Source organism: Hippocampus zosterae, chromosome 17 (genome assembly GCF_025434085.1).
Source record: "Hippocampus zosterae strain Florida chromosome 17, ASM2543408v3, whole genome shotgun sequence".
Classification (NCBI taxonomy): domain Eukaryota; kingdom Metazoa; phylum Chordata; class Actinopteri; order Syngnathiformes; family Syngnathidae; genus Hippocampus; species Hippocampus zosterae.
Window position 1 is genome coordinate 5248911 of NC_067467.1, and position 16934 is coordinate 5265844.

At 44.3% G+C, this 16934-nt stretch overlaps 3 protein-coding genes across 3 annotated transcripts; all 3 read left to right on the forward strand.

Moving 5' to 3' along the window:
- Positions 1–517: 517 nt before the first annotated feature.
- stard3 (StAR-related lipid transfer (START) domain containing 3) lies at positions 518–10125 on the forward strand. Its single transcript, XM_052048646.1, has 15 exons — positions 518–650; positions 1924–2147; positions 2244–2321; positions 3093–3170; positions 3267–3320; positions 3558–3675; positions 3766–3867; positions 3935–3990; positions 4069–4161; positions 6085–6147; positions 7065–7160; positions 7353–7432; positions 7507–7611; positions 7699–7792; positions 8292–10125. Exons 2-15 carry the CDS (start codon positions 1938–1940, stop codon positions 8421–8423), a joined length of 1359 nt encoding a protein of 452 aa, XP_051904606.1. The 5' UTR covers positions 518–650; positions 1924–1937; the 3' UTR covers positions 8424–10125.
- A 428-nt stretch (positions 10126–10553) lies between these two features.
- Positions 10554–13381, forward strand: mreg (melanoregulin). The gene is made up of 6 exons (XM_052048668.1): positions 10554–10711; positions 10789–10939; positions 11167–11332; positions 11403–11493; positions 12429–12592; positions 12938–13381. Exons 2-6 carry the CDS (start codon positions 10860–10862, stop codon positions 13130–13132), a joined length of 696 nt encoding a protein of 231 aa, XP_051904628.1. The 5' UTR covers positions 10554–10711; positions 10789–10859; the 3' UTR covers positions 13133–13381.
- Positions 13382–15045: 1664 nt separating this feature from the next.
- On the forward strand, positions 15046–16630 carry tcap (titin-cap (telethonin)). Its single transcript, XM_052048673.1, has 2 exons — positions 15046–15278; positions 15728–16630. Exons 1-2 carry the CDS (start codon positions 15130–15132, stop codon positions 16116–16118), a joined length of 540 nt encoding a protein of 179 aa, XP_051904633.1. The 5' UTR covers positions 15046–15129; the 3' UTR covers positions 16119–16630.
- The last annotated feature ends 304 nt before the right edge of the window (positions 16631–16934 follow it).

Sequence of the window (16934 nt, forward strand, 5' to 3'; positions counted from 1 at the left end):
TTAATAGATATTACGTCACATAATTATTAGAATATTTATTTAAAAAATAAAAACGGCAAAAGAAAGAATAAAAAAGATTGAACTGTATGCAGTTAATTTTTCGTTGCAGTACTGTGTGCCGCCGAAACAGGAAGTGGTTTGTTGATTCTTCTCTCGACGTTGTTTTCCCTACGACTATTGTGGTCACATGATCTTTGTATTTGCAGTTTCGGTTACTTTTCATCAATTTAAGTTCTTGCCTGTCAAATTAAATTTACAACAGTGATTTTTCAATGCGCAGGTGACATTTTCAAGCCATTTCCTATAAATGTGTTTAATATCATCTGTGATCGAGTCATCATTCGTCTTGCCACGAAATTGTGTTAATTCACTATGTTAGGATCCTTAACAAAGCACATGCAGTGAAGTTGTGCTTAAACGTATCACGTAACCCCAGAAACACCATGAAAAAACAACATTCTCTCTTGTGAAAAATATTTCATACAAATGCAAGCTGACTCCGCGCAAGCGCATACGGACGAGATGATCACGTGATTGAGCGTTAAACGCCGAGGATGCGGGTACCTATCTTTCGTTTTCATTTGTCCTCTTCGGAAGGTCCTCAGAATGGCAGGAAAACTTGCCATTGCAATGATGAAGCGTTAAAACAAGTAAGTTAAAAACATGAACTGTTGTCATTTTAATGAAAGCGTGAGGCTAAAATCTCTGTCAACGGTGTTTACTCGAGACCTGGCTTGAAATCGTTGAACGTTATGCACACAGCAAGCCAAGGGAGGAAGGTAAAATTAGCCTTTGTGAGCTAACTGGGGGCAGCTAGCAGCTGTAACACAGCTGCTAAATAACTTGATTGTTTGTCGAAAATATTTTTTTTTAAAAATATATTTCCGTTATGAATATTGAGTTTTATTTTGTTCTGTCTCCCCTTACATTTGAGTCGAAACATACAATTAGTGCAGTGCACAAAATGATGATTGTCGCTGACGTGTTCGTGATTTTAAATGCCATAAATAGGCTTACTTTTACATGTTAAGTTAATATAATAAATAAAATGGGGTGTGATGTATTACAATGTTAAATGTGGAGCGATGACTCATGGTGGAGACTTGTTTACCTCAAGTCACAATTGAAACATATTGTGATTCATTGTTTGGCAACGTTCGCCATTAGTGGCAGAATAATAACGCATACTAAATATAAACTGGCACACCTTAACTCTGATGAAAAGCTGTCATTATTAAATTAATACATGGTTTTATTATAGATTATTTGCAATCTTTGTATCAAATCACTTTTTTGGGGGTACATTTTGTGTACAACAAAAATATCAGCTGACATGTTTTCAGCCTGTCTGTGTCAGCTTCATTTTATTGGACAGGAAATAAATAAAGTACCTGGACATGCGGCCGTTATTCTGGGAAGATTTTTTTTATTAGTTCCTTTTTTCGTTGCTGATCTGACAAAGCACACGTTTTCATGGACCTTGCTTGGAAACAGAAAAGAGAACTTACCCCAAACTTTAACCACAAGTGTACATTTGTTCATTGTCTAAAGTAAAAGGGTTCACTGTGACACCTTCACAAAATTCTTCCAAACAAGTGTATCGTTTACGTAAGTCACTAATCAGAAGTTACCTTCAGCAATAATGTAAACAAATCTGTGGCTCCTTCTACATGTTTCTTGAAAAAAAATCTGGACTGCACTGTCCAGTCACTGGACTTTTCTTGACACTACTAAATACAAATCTATACATAAAAAATGCCGACTGACCAACCAAAATGAAGCTTCCCCCTCAACCCCCCCAATTGCAGCCTTTGTAATTTGAAAATTGCATTCCACTACATTTAGATGTTGATTTAAATTGAAACTTGCTGTTATTGTGCTCAATACAACACTTGCCAATTTTTTGTATGTGTGTGTTTTGAGGTCGTGCGGGGAAAATGCCGGGCGCAGAGTACGGCGAGCTCGGGGGCAGCCTGCCCGCCATCGCCTCTCTGAACGCGTCATACTCCACGTCGCTGCCGTCCCCGTACCTGCTGCTGCCGCCACCCGCCGAGCGCAAGCTCATCTCGGACGTGCGACGCACCTTCTGCCTTTTTGTTACCTTCGACCTGCTCTTCATCTCGCTGTTGTGGATCATCGAGTTGAATGTGAGAGACCTCTTGTTGTTTTTTTTTGTCTATTTTTGAAAGGGGTGGGGGGCATGTGAAGTTTGACTAATGCGTCCACGTGGGCTCGCGATACAGATCTCCAGCACCATCTGGGACAGCTTGGAAAAGGAGGTCATCCACTACAACTTTAGGTCTTCCTTTTTTGACATCTGTGTAAGTAATCAGTGATTATTTTTACAGTAAAATGTTGTTGCACTCGGAGTCATCGACTCGGTCTAGTCCAGTGGGTCTTGAATTTTTTACACCAAGTATTGCTCAAAAAAAAAAACTAAACTACAGACCGCTCCAAGTAGCATCAACATTACTATACAGTTGCATAGTAGACCTAAGTGTTCATCAAGAGTAAACAGTAGTTTTATGCCTAAAAAGTATAATTATTATTATTGGAAGACATTGCAACATTTTGTATATTTTAGACAATGATTCTTTTGCAGACCACTAGAGGGAGCCCCAGAATCACTGATCACGCGGCTTGTGGAATGTAACAGGAAAATGCAAATCACTGAAACTTCTCTAAGCATTTTAGGGATGGATGGGAGGCCACAACACGCTTGATAATGTACCGATTTTTGCAAGCATCTGTTTGCTGGTATAATTTTGACACCAGCAAATTTGATCCCAAATTATTTTTTTGTAAAATATCAACAAAAAATATGCATGTGAGGTGCAGGTATTATTTGTACCCGCTTGGGCTCCCTATCGTCTCATTCTACACTGCAGTATCCATTTCGGTGTATCTTTCGAGTGAGAGAATGAGTGTGAGAGGTGAAAATCGTCACACATTGTCCCGTTCATTGCGCTTAAAATGATGAATCAAAAATTAACTTTGAGGCAGAAATGTTTTTGTCGACTAATTTTTGTCGATGACCAAAGTCAGCCGACTTTTTTTCTCCAGCTCATATCATGTCTCCCTCCCATTCACAGCTCCTGGCGCTGTTCCGTTTCCTGTGCCTGCAGGTGGGCTACGCCGCCTTCCGGTTGCGGCACTGGTGGGTAATAGCGGTGAGTCACCTTGGAATATTTGACAAAATACCCCACCCCTAAAAAAAAAAATCCCAAATTTGAGGATGTAAGACCTGCAAAATAAACACCCCGCAGGTCACTACCCTCGTGACCAGCGTCTTCCTCGTGGTGAAGGTCATCGTTTCAAACGTGAGTGCCGCTACTTCTTCTTCCGTGTGTGTGTTTGTCAGGTTTGTCAGTTTCCACCCCATAAACGTTTTCGCTTCCGTGCGAGTGCCTGAAAACATTGCAGACGTCGGGGCTTGCATTCGGTCATGATTTATTGCGAGCTGCATCACTCGCAATGAGGAAGTGGGGACTACTTTTCACCTTGTGACCCCATCGACATGCTGCGCTGCGTGATCACCCCGCTTTGTGTTTGTCCAGCTTCTTTCCCAGAATGCATTTGGCTATGTGCTGCCCATCACCTCCTTCGTGGTGGCCTGGCTGGAGACCTGGTTCCTGGACTTTAAGGTTCTCCCGCAGGAGGCGGACGATGAGCGAGGTGGATGGCGGCCACCTGATGGAACCCCCCCCCCCCCCCCCCCCCCCCAAAAAAAAAATCATTGAGGTTTGAACCTTTTTTTGTCCTCAGCTTACCTCGCAGTGGTGAATGCGGCCTGTGAGCGCGCCCCGGTCATGTACCCCCACGCCCTATCTGACGGACAATTCTATTCGCCGCCCGAATCGGTCGCAGGTAATGCAATCTTAGCTTGTCTTTCCACCTTGTACTGTATTTGCTGAGTCTCTTTACCCTCCTGCAGGCTCCGAGGAAGATCTCGACGAAGAAGGTCTCGGCCGGCGCGCCGTCACTGCTCAGGTATCCCAAATAAGATCCCGCCCTCGCCATCAACTCGAGACCTTCTCTTCTCTGACTTTTCCTCTCCTCTCACCGCAGGAGAAGGAGTTTGTTCGACAAGGATGCGAGGCCATGACCATTGTGGAGCAGATCCTCACTCAGGAAGAAAACTGGAAGTTTGAGAAGAACAACGTGAGCACTTCGTGCATGCTTGGCCGCTTCAAAATCCATTTTCTGTAGGGCTTGTCCTCAATAGGGTCACAGGTAACATGAATCTATCCCAGCTGACTTTGGGCAAGAGGCGGGCACACCGTGGCCTAGTTCGACTAGCATTTACGCACACGTTCACGGTTTAAAATATTGTTGACCAAACAAAAAAAAAAATCACTCAGTCAAGCCTAACTGTAAGCGTTCGTTTAGTGCAGGGGTGTCCAAACTTTTTGCCAAGGGGGCCAGATTTTATGTGGTAAAATGTCGGGGGGCCGACCTTGGCTGACATTCTATACATTGAACAACAATATTGTTCAACAAATTTTAGTAAGCCAGTCTGTTTCACATTTCCATTTTTATTTTAATTTCAACAATCTTAAGAATTTCTTTTGGTTCATTTGAAACAGGTATATCACATGCAACTGCTTATTCACTTGACTTTTTCTTAAACAGAAGTCTCCTGAGTGCAAATTGATTGATTTGAAACATAAAATGTATCACCATGACTTTTCAATAGTCACAAAACCTTTGACTCAAACAACAGGGAAATGAACAAGCAATACACACATCCACAACTGCAAGGATCATTTGAAATATGACATATCAGTCAATATAAACACGGAGTGATGTCTTGTTAACTCGTGAGTGATGCCCTCTAGTGTCTAAATACTATTACTCATTTAGTGAATGCTATTACTCATTTAGCCACTAGAGGGAAGCAGTACTCTATGAAACATCACTCACCAGTCTACGAGACCTCAGTCAATGCAACACGTGTTCCATTGCGCCCAACCTGCGGGGCAGACGGCACTGATTTTATGACAGGGGCCGAGGGCCGGATGAAATTCGACCGCGGGCCGGATTTGGCCCGCGGGCCGGACTTTGGACATGCCTGGTTTAGTGCATAACTTCCTGTTTTAAGTTGTTCATACCAACGCATGAACTCTTCCAGCAATGCAGAACTTAACTCTGTTCACGGTCCACCACTTCGTTTTGCATCTTTTCCCCTAATCGGGGCCGTAATTGAGTCTCTTTACCTCGGGCGGTAAATCGGGCGGGAGTAGAATTGAGTTTTCAAATCGTAAAGGCTACATTATGGGGCTAGGGGGGAACTTTTGTAAGTTAACAACTCCAGTTGAAGTTGATCAACTGTCTTTCACATTAATTCATCTTTCATTTGCGCTTATATTGGCGTAAGCCTAACCTATAAAACCAACATTTTTTTTATGTATAATAAGATAAGATATCCTTTATTCGTCCCACACTGGGGAAATTTACAGCCTCCAGCAGCAAGAATGTATGTAGAAAGAAGAAAGAAGAAAGAGAAAAAACAACAACAAACATCTTTCAATTAAATGCAATATGAACACAAAATGGATAAATCGCAGTACTATTTACAATTTTCCTTCACATCATTTAATTATTATTATTATTATGATTGTTATTTTTTATTCATCAGCCTGACAGCAGTCGGTAGGAACGAGCGTCGGTATCTCTTGAGAGTCAGAGTCATCGGAGAACTTCTGAAGGTGGCAGTTTGGATCAATCTGATATTGATATTGCTTGTGTTTGCTAAAATAAAAAGTAGATGCAGACCTTGAAAGCATCATCGCTTAATAAATCACAGTCCCGCTATTGACAGGAAAAAAACATTATTTTCATAATCATCCAGCCATAGTCTTCATCAAATGCTAAATAATTGTGCTAAGCTACCTAGTCGCAGAGGATTTTTCTTCAGTAGCTTTTGTTTTCATAATCACTTGCCGAAAAAAACTGTCGGGGGCCAGGGAGGTTTTTTGAAATGTTTATTTGTATTTTTTTGCGCACTGATAAACAAAGAACTCCCAAACATGAGGTACAGCAAACTATACTTTAAACTTGCATGTGTTTCACGTTTTGTTTCAGGACGCGGGCGACTCCGTCTACACCCTGGAGATTCCGTTCCACGGGAAGACGTTCATCCTTAAAGTGAGAAAGCAGCCTTTTGCCATGACATCGTTCCAATTTTGTTGTCTTGATTTACATTGACGGTTCACGTTCAACGCCTTTTAAATTGTACAAAACCATGATTGTCACCGGTCATCATTGTTCCGGTAGAGCCTGCCGCCGTTGCCAAAGCGGTCGCATCTTTTTTGCTTGAATCAATTGGCCGTACCACCGACTACACTGAAACTGTGAAATTCGATCCAGTCTATTTTTGTTCAACAAATGTACTATGGAAAACATTCAACAGAGAGCGCTGTACTGCCAGCGAGCTTTAGGAGTGTGAAACTGACGAGATAGCTGAGACGCTATAACCGCAAACTAACTCCCCAGCTGATTCGCAGGGACAATGTGGCTATTGTTGATTCTGTGGGAGCACTGGATCGTGTCCACACAGGGTTGCCACTTTGTTTGCCGATCATAAACAAGCGTGCAAAAAGGGACTTTTGAGCATAACATCAGCTCTTCATAGTTCTGACTGGACTTCATCATGTGAGAAGAGAATTTTTGATTTACTGTATACGCATCCATTTTATTCCCATTGTTAGCGATGAAGTTGAGCTATAAAACTGAAGAACATCCAACAAGGGCGACATCCTATTCACACTTCTTCCAAATGCACGAGACTATTTCACAGTTTAACTTTTTATGATGTACTCAATGAAATGTATTACAAACCATTCTCATACATTGTTATTATGATTATTAATAATGATGACATTAGGAATGATTTTTCTCACCATTGCCTCGGGAGGAATTACCGGTACTTGTTTCCGGTGACGGCGAGGCATCCCAAGTAGTCACCAAGCAGCGTTTTACTTGCGCTCTCGCTGCAGAATTTGACGCTCTTTGTGGTGGTCTTTGGTATGCTTGGTGAGGTCGCCATTTTGTGCTCTTGACAGGCCTTCATGCAGTGTTCAGCTGAGCTGGTGTACCAGGAGGTCATTTTGCAGCCCGAGAAGATGGTCCTGTGGAACAGAACCGTGTCCGTTTGCCAGGTGAGCGTTGACTAGTTGTGTCACTATTCGCCTCGACTTGACTTGTACTTCTAGATGGCAAAAGTCCAAAGCAGTCTGCCCGCACAACCGCAAACTCAAAGCATTTTTGTCATGGATTTCATTCCAACTCAGCGCTAGTCAATCTTGTTTACAATCATGATGGGGTGGTTTTTTTTTTTTCCGTCTCCTCAGATCCTGCAGCGGGTGGACGACAACACGCTGGTGACGTATGACGTCTCGGCTGGGGCAGCCGGCGGAGTGGTGTCTCCCCGGTATCTAGCCGCCATCTTGGCTCACTACTCCTTACCCTTCTCTGTGTTGTACTAATCGTGTTTTGACCACACAGGGACTTTGTCAATGTCCGACGGGTAGAACGTAAACGAGATTGCTACCTTTCTGCCGGCATGGCCACTGATCATGACGCCAAAGCACCCTGTGGACGTTATGTTAGGTCAGAAAAAAAAAGCAACAGGATCAGTCTTTTTTTGGGGGGCAATCTCCCCCCCACCAACATTTTCGTGTGATTTCTGCTCAACAGGGGAGAAAACGGTCCTGGCGGATTTGTGGTCCTCAAATCCAGCAGCAACCCGTCCGTCTGCACCTTCATTTGGATCCTCAACACGGACCTGAAGGTGAGGAGAACTGAATGATGCAACCGAGTGGAACGGCTTTCATGGACAGTTTATCAACAAAAGCAATTGTACACTCCTTATTTTTATTTATTTATTTATTTTAATTTGTAGTTAGTTTTTAAATCAATCAGGTTGGGTGAGAGTAACATTGTGGGACGAATAAAGGATATCTTATCTTATCTTAACCTTTCCCCCAAAGTGTGAGTTCCCAACAGGAATTGGTTAAAATACTGTATTGTAGCATGTATTTTCTTCACAGCTCTGTAAAATAAATGTTCTAAGTCCAATAATCTTAAAAGCTAAAATTCACTGCCAGCGAGTTTGTGGTGTGCACACAACAATCCATAAATTGTGCTCGGAATATTGTGGCATGGAAGAATGTGTGAGATTGGTCTTAAATCCGATCCGACACACTGTAAAATGTTGTAGAAAGTATTCCCAGAAGACTGGAGCGAGGAACTCTTTTTAAAAACTAAATGGACCCTGGGTTTTTCCTCAGGGTCGACTACCACGCTACCTCATCCACCAGAGTCTGGCTGCCACCATGTTTGAGTTCATGTCCCACCTGCGCCAGCGCATCGCCGAACTGCGGCCCGCCATGCGCTGCCCGCGCCAATACCACCCATGCTAGGAGCATGACCACCACGCAGACAGCGAGGCGGCGTCCCCGCGACTTGGCTCCTCTTAAGCTGAGGACACGCGTTGCACGTGAGAACGCATCGGCCACTGCAAACAATGTGGCTGTTAAGACTGAACCTTTTCTCTGAGCCTTATTTTCTTCTGCTTCCTTTTGGTCTGGTGCCTTCCCACTCAACATTTACCCTATTTGTCACATGAGGGAGACAGGAGCAGTCGAAGCTGATCTCCTTGCCTTAAGGTGTTAATAAAAAATTAAAAAAAAGAGAGAGACACACACACAAAATGAAGGGTTGCGATAGTGTGGACATTTTCTGGTAAATTTCCTCGGGAATTATAGAGGGAGAAATAATATCTCTCATTTTTGTTTACATGAATTGCCCTTTACTTTTGTTTCTAACTTTAAAAATGTGGATTTTTATCACCTGACGGCTTATCAATTTTTTATAGAGCAATAATTCATAGAAAAACAGTTTTGTTTTTTTAATCCTTCTTCAAAATCTAGAGAAACACAGCAGCCGTCCTCTCACGCACACAGTCTCCAAAACATCACCAAATAAGCCAGTTTGCTTAGTTTGTTTATTTGCTATGCAAATATCAAAATTCCATAGAAAAAGAAGATAGATGAAATGTCCCCAATAGCGATTGCGGCTCACTTTCGGTGCAGTCCCAACTCAAAATGGCTGCTTTCAACCAAAATGACCGACTTCCTGTTCAAATTCGATCATGGGTCCTTAAGACTTTTTCTTTCGTCCCATTACAATTGACATGTCCACCAAATCTTATGTGGATTGGGTTTCCCCTCTCGTTTTCTGCAGGCAGAGGAGCTACTGAGTCGGAAAATGTGATAACATGGCCCACTCACAATAGATGACCTGAAATGTAGCACGTTAAATTTTGCGTTGCACATCTGCTTCTGTTTGGGCTGTATTTGTGCAATTCCAAAGTTGCTTTTCATCAAGCCGTGGAATTTTTCCAAACTGGCAGCTTCAAATCAAAATGGCCGACTTCCTGTTCAGTTTGAGATGTGGGTCGTTGAGAATTTTTTTATGCCCTCTATTAGTATCGACATGTCCACCCAATTTCATGTCAATAGGTGAAACCTAAGGACTGTGAAGCAGACACTGAACACGAGGCACCGCACGGCCCCATTTTGAACAAGAATGACCACCGAAGCACAGAGAAAAAAAATCCAGCTATTTCAGAACAATTGTTAATTACTATATTAGTGTTTGGTGTGTGGATGACCAGGACAAGCTTAGCATGAGTACCAACGATTGACGATCAATCTTTTTTTTTTTAAATAGAATTCAGCGTAGTGGACTTTTTAAAAGATTAAACCCACCCAATCATTGTTCTTGGGAGCGTTCTTAAAAAAATCAAATCATGACAACATGTGATGATCCAGCAAAAGGGGACAGATTGTTCTTTGCTCACATTCAGCGGCAAACATGTGAGTGCTGGAAAATGTCAGATGGGTGGGAATTGAGCCATGGAGGCATTTTCAGTGCCTTAAACTCTTTGCTTTGTCTCTTAAATATCCGTGCACTTGTTGTCAACAATGTCACGCACGTACATTATACTGTACTTGTGTTTATACAAACGTTCATTTGAAGTTATCATGACAAACTGACCAACTGTTTATTTTTTTGTTTGTTTTTTAGGTAGTGTCTAATAAATTGATTTCATGTTATAAAGTCATTTTCTTTCGCAGGCCACTACAGGCACTCCACTGGTCACCGTTCATAGAATTTTAACTTGAAATTGATTTTGAATGATAAAGATGGAAGTCAAAATGGAAAAATAAAAGAATCTCAATATGGTGCTTGACACATGGCCACCAATTCCAAGTTTTTAATCGGCTATGCCTTAAACTTAATGAGACAAAATGCTGCTTTTATTGCTTACCCTGCCATATGTTTCATTGAATTCTTTGCACAAATCAATTGACCAAAAGCATTATGGTTATCCACAATAAAGCCAATTGAGCTAACCGTGTAAGTCACATGCTGACTCTGGGCTCCTGAGGGCTAAATTGTGCCTGTTGAGAGACAATTTTATCGCGACCAAGTCAAAAAGGGGTGTTGTGCTTCGACTGAGGCGAGGTGGTGGGCGGGGGGTGGGGGGATGTTCGTCCCACTCACATGACATGGCTGTGACCGTGTGCCGGGGCGATGGCTGTCGTATGTGTGAGGTTGCCTGTGTGAGTTGACTCCTCGAGAGGCAGCAGACCTTCCCTGGCCTCCGCCGTAGCATCTTGAAGGATGGGAAGCCGAATATGAGGTAACTAAAGCTGTACGGGTACTGACTTTTTTTCCTCGTTTACTCGTGTTTTGTTTTTTTTCCTCCCACCCTTCCAGGATGTGAGAGCGAAAATCATCCTCAGGCATTCAGGACAAGAAGTGCTGGGATATTCCGAACTTGATCCTCCATGGGCTCGGTGTTCTGCAAGTTGTGCTGCTGCTGCTGCTACGACGACGACGACGACGATGAGAAGCAGCCCTTAGTGGAGTAAAAACACTCATTCAATACCCTCATGTTTTTTGTCTCTGCATGCGGTGGTAGGAATTCGGCCTCGATCAAATATACCTCGCCTAAAATATAGAAATTTGCTGCCTTATTGTCGTGCCCGTTCAAATATTTTTTCCCCACATATTTCAATTGTTTATAAACTTGTAAATATTTTTACAAGCTGTAATAACGATGTAATAACGATACAACAAAATGTCCACTCCGAGGACTCCGGATCCGTTGGAGTATTTTAACCGCGAGGTGCAGAAGCGCCGCGACGAGGAGGCCAACCTGTGGAGCGAGCCGGGCGACCCCAGCCACTCGGAGCGGGATGACGACAGGGCGCTTTACGCATTGCTGCAAGCCCGCAACAAGACCCGCATGGGATCCACGGTACATCCAAAAAAAAAAAAAAAGGAAAGTGAGGCAGGATGAAGGAGCTGTGCAGTCTTGTCCTTTATAGGGCTACCGCCGCCTGAGCGTGGACATCGAGGCCATGCGTGACACGCGTAGGGAAGTCCGGGACAAGTGGAGGACCATCTTGGAGAACCTCGGTGAGTCCCACCTTTTCTCTTCAGAACCGCATGTTCACCAGTTTTGTGTCAAGTGCAGTGTTCTTTTGCGGTACAAGTGACCCAACGAGAGGATACAAGCCATTTGCGTCCTAATTGTTCGCATTGGGAGGTTTTAGAAGCAATGGGTCATTGGTCATAGTGGATGGGTGGTGAGTTTTGGACTTGGGCCTTCAGTAGGGACAAAAGTGACTTAATCCACTTTACACCTTTGCAATAAAAATGTGATATCACTCTACATGGCATTAAAGAAGAGGCAGAGGCATTTTGCATGTCAAGAAACACTGTTACCTTTATTTTACATATTTAACACCTCCAAAATGTCTCTAAACTCCAATTATAGCAGTTCAATCAACAATATTTTTCAGTGTAAAAACTTGAAATAAGACAGACAGCCACATTGTGTGTTGGTTGACCTAATCTCATAAATTCCAAATTTTCTTGAAAACTGTGCCTTGAAAATGAATTTTAAATCATGTACAACATCATCCTCGATATTAAATATTTGGTACGCATTTTAAGTTCAACCAGTCTGAGGGATAAGCATAGCTGAACGCATCAGAGGATGGAAAATGGTCATTTCTGAGAGTCCAGAGTAGGTAATCGAAAATCTGAAACGGTTTAAAAAAAGGTTTAAAACTATTTCAATGGTGTGTGTGTGTGTGGGGGGGGGGGTTAATTTATTCTCTTTGCTTTGCTTGAAATGTGACTGTCACGAATATAGCTTGAAGCCTCTTTTTTTTAAGAATCTGTCAAGCTACTTGTTGTCAAGTAAATTGAGTTGGACTCAATGCCATCATACGGCATTTTTTTTTTATCCCAAGTCAGCCGCACTCGTATCTCATGGCACAGCTGTATTTGCACTTGTAATCCATTGCATTCCAAAACCGAAGTTTACCACCGACGTCGTCTTCCAGGCTTCACGGCCGAGGCCGACTCGCTGCTGACCGTGTCGGCCGGCGCCTCGCTGGACCGCATGCGCAACGCCGCGGCAGCGCGCTCTCTCCTACAAACGCTCCACACCGAGACATCGCTCTTCAGCAGAAGGGAGCTGCCGCCGGAGAGATACCTCTTCATTCTGGTGAGAAGGCTGAAAAGTGTCCCATCACAGACACTTTCGAATTGCTCCGCACTGTGATGTTGTCAAAATAACCCACCGCGACCGGCAATTCATCATGGTTTTCACCCTTCGATATAGTCTGAGCTCGTCATTTCAGAGCCGCATTAACGGCGCCGTGTTAAACGCATCAGTGTAGACCTTCCAGCAAATTAAAGTTATTCTGCAAGGAAGAGTGGACCACAACACTTAAATTTCATATAGGATAAATGTCACACAGTCCATCCTATCAGGGTCCTCTTTTGGCCCCCTGCAACTATATTTCGACGATACACTTCATCGCTCCCAACGTTCTGTCCTTCCGGCCAGGATCGCTTGCTGTACCTGGACATCGCCGAGGACTTTGTGGCCAAGGCCAGGCGCTTCTTCCCGCCCCGGGACAACTCTGACGACGAGGACGAACCTTCCGGCGCCATCAACCTTCCGCTGCTGCTGGCCCGCGTGGAGGCCATGAAAGGCGGCCTTAACGATGACGACAGTGTGGAGAGTCTGGAGAAGCCCTGAAGGGTTGTAGTAGCTCCACAAACCCGGCAGGGGGCGGCAGACTTTAAGGTTAGATTTTCGCTGTAAGGTTGATCATCTTCAGGGCGTCCTATGAGCATCACATGACTAGACAACCAGTTGCCAATCCAAACAGCTGACTCGCTCAAGTATGTTTGGAGAATAGAAACCAGTCAACTGTTTGCTTGCTGCTCTCTGTATTTGGCCTGTTCATAATGATAACAAATAAAAGTTGCAAGCCTGCGGAGTCCATCATGAGTCCGCGTCACATGCTGTCAGCGGGTTATTTGGAGTTCAGAGGAGTGATTTAAAGGAAACGCTTTTGGCGTCGATGCATGCTTGTGCATGTGGGCCCAGCTGGCGGGGACACGCCGCTCCGCCAGGCATGCCACAAATCCCCGGGCCCGACGTGGGGCGCCGTCCGGTGTCTGGTGGTCCTGCCGGGGAGCCGGGCATGTTTTGGTGCTCAGCTGTTGCTACTGCTTGTTGTTGTTGTGGTTGTTAAGTTACAGGTCAAGAGCTCAAGGTCATGTTTGCGCAATACAAGAGAGACGATTATGACTTGGGTATGGGGGGAGGAAAATCAGCTTTGATGGCCTAATGTGAAAAGTGCTGTTGTTACTGACTAATGCTGTCTTGTTTTTGACATAATTATTAGAAACTTCAAAATAAAGTCTGGCACGGTGATCACTTTGAGTCACTATTGGCTTCGGTTTAACAGGATTAACAGCTGATTCTACCATCATAGCAATGCTGTGTGTGCGCGCGTTTGTCTGTGTATGCGTTACAATCTGTCATTACCCAATGCAGACGAGTGAGTCACTTGCGTAACATCACACCAGCAGACGACTTTCCAAAGGCGAGCGCTTCCCGGGCGGCGTAACCCGAGTGCGCAGCGTGGCGCTCTTGTCACTGAGGTGACGAATCCGTGGATGCGGCGACCGTGAGGCAGCGGGCAGTAACGGGTTTGATGGCGTCACGCGGCGCTGCATCAGCGCAAAAGAAAGAAGTTGGCTAACAATTTAATGCTAAATACAATTGGATTCAATTCATGAGTGGAATAATCTATTCAAAAAATATTTTGTCGGTGCTTGCCTCAGGCCCCGCCCTGATTTGAACTTTTATCCCTCATGTCCACCAACATTTTCCAATAATCTTTCATTATATTTATGGTGACCAGCTTCAGCTTTTTAGCCCATCCAAAAGCAATCTACAACTCACTTTGCCGTGTCAATGAATTAACCCAACCTTGGGTTCAAAACAACCGAATCTCCTCAAAATCCACAGCGATCCAATGAGTTGGCTTGGAAAACAACTTCACATTTTAGTTTAGCGTATAAGTTGTGAGTCTTTGGGATCAAGTCCAAGTGCGGCACGGGCACCCGCAGCGGCTCCTCTCGCTCCCCAAGAAAGAAATTTCATATGTGCTGTGTGTTGAACATGTAGCACATTTGACACTAAAATTGACTTGAAGTGGTCGAGAAGTTCTTAAGTGAGTGTCCGAATGGTGCCTTTGACCCGAACTCAGGAGTCAAGTTTTAAAGGCTCAAAGGCTTAAACCGTGCTGTAGTGTTTGAAAAGAAGCTATGCCAGTCATCGACCGTTTCCACATTAGCCATGGCTCCCTCGGCGTACATCAAGACCAAATCCATATCAACATTCCTCTTTGTCCGAGGAGCCCTTTGTGTTTGTGTGTGGTTATATAATCCATATCCAGTGTGTACGGCACAGCTGATGTGGAAAATGTCGGTCCATCGACCATTCGGGAGGGGATTTTTCCTGTCAATTAGTCTCCGCAGAGGAGCTTCGCGGCAGCTCCCAGAACACCTCTGGTGTCCGGTGTCGGCGCTAGGCCCGATTGTCCGCTGACAACACATGTCCGAAATAGCAACAGTGCGTCCATAAAGGCGGTGGCGCGACTTCGGCCCAGAAGTCCAGCTGGAGTATCGTCACGCTTGCTTTTAAAATCCATCGCAGTTGATCTGAGATTCAGGAAGAAGATGGAGGTGTGTACCATGGTGGAGAAATGTAACGGCTTGGTGGCAGGAGCTGAGCTGGCATGCAGCGTCCGGGAAGAGAATAAGGCGCAGAGGGAGAGCTACTGGGCTGACTGGAAGAGCATCAGCCTCAAGACTCAACCTGAAGAACGGTGAGGGATGGCTTTGAATGCTTCATCCTTTCCCAAAAATTCAGGTTTTATGGGATGGATGGATGGATGTATTATCAAAAATTCCCCTGAATTTTGCATACATACTCATGGAACCCTTTTGGGTTTTGGAGGAGTCCTGATTTCGTAGACGGATGACTGATGCTAAACTGTGAAAGGTTTTTGCCTACGTTTCATTTTGAGGATTTACAAACCGTTTGGTGGGGGTAAGCCCCAGCAGTCAGTTTCACTGAGTGACATGAAATTGGGCAGACCTGTCCGTCATACGAGGACGTGCAAAAAAAAAGTCTGAAGAACTAAAAATAAATATTCACAGTTTTGTGAATATTTAGTGTGCAACCTGTCTTGAAATGTGCACCAGTGTGAGATGATATTTTTTTTAATTTTCAACCATTCGGCAAATAAGGTTCATTTTTGCTTGATGTCCGCAGGCAGACGATGAACATGAACGACGACTCTCGCAAGGAGACGCTCAGCCGGCAGTGGAAGGCCTCCCCCTTAACCCAGTTTTGCCCGTCCGGCGTCTTCCGCGTGGGCACCGTGGAGCGCGGCGTGAGGGAGCACCAGCTGCTGCCAAAGCGACACACCTTGCCTTTGCCCATCTTCACACCCGCTGAGCTCGGCGTCCGGCTGGGCCGCGGCGCCCCGCATACCCCCGAGGATTTGAGGTCCTTCCCGTTGGCAGACGGCGCCTGCCCGACCAAGAGGAGCGTGACCGAGATCACGCGGGACCTGCCGCCCGTCAAGCCCACACTCATGGAGTTCTCCAAGGCGCCCAAAGCCCTTGGGCGCTCCATGTCCCAAGAGGCCCAGAGAGGGTGAAGCAAATATGGACGACGGGGTGGTTGATGAACGTGCATGCACTTGTGGCATCCTACACTGACTGCTTGTTTCTGATTTGTAGCACTGGCTATTGAGGCCAGTACAGCAAACAAAGACTTGATAAGTGCTCTTAATGAGATAGAGGGATGTAATCATAAGTATGGACTGCACTTTACTGACCGGAAGGAAGCGTCAAATCAAACACTAATTTTACACTGAAAACATTTCAAGGCACACACAGACACAGCCCAAAAAAATTTCAGTCCAATTACACACAGCTTAATTCTGACTGGGACGGAAAAGCTTTGGAAGGAAAAATCAAGTGTGAGAAGGACGCAAGAGCAAGTGGTTCTGGAAACACTTGTGCATGACATAGTGTACATAGGAACGTTATTTGTGTATTGTCCGTGTTTTTCCTTTCACTCAATGGATGCTCTTTATAGATGAGCCGAGAGTAAAAATGTACATGTTTGAATTTGTGTTTTTCATAGTAAAATCTGAGCTGCTAGTCACTCTTGTCTTGCGGAGTCGTGAATATAAGTGTATTTTTTAATAAATACAAGTAGACCACAATTCTCAAACCGTTTGACCTTCTTTCTCCTATATGGATGCAGAGTGATACTGAAGCAGATATGTTTAGAATGAACCCTCAAAGCTCTTGTATATTATTAATTGACAAAGACAAAAAAAGACATTTGTGAAAAATAATTGAACAATGGTTACATAAAAATAAAGTTCTATCGTATGATATGATCGAAAACTAGATGACGTGTGCGTAACCGGAAGATATCGCGGGGGAGGCGGAAGAACACCTTG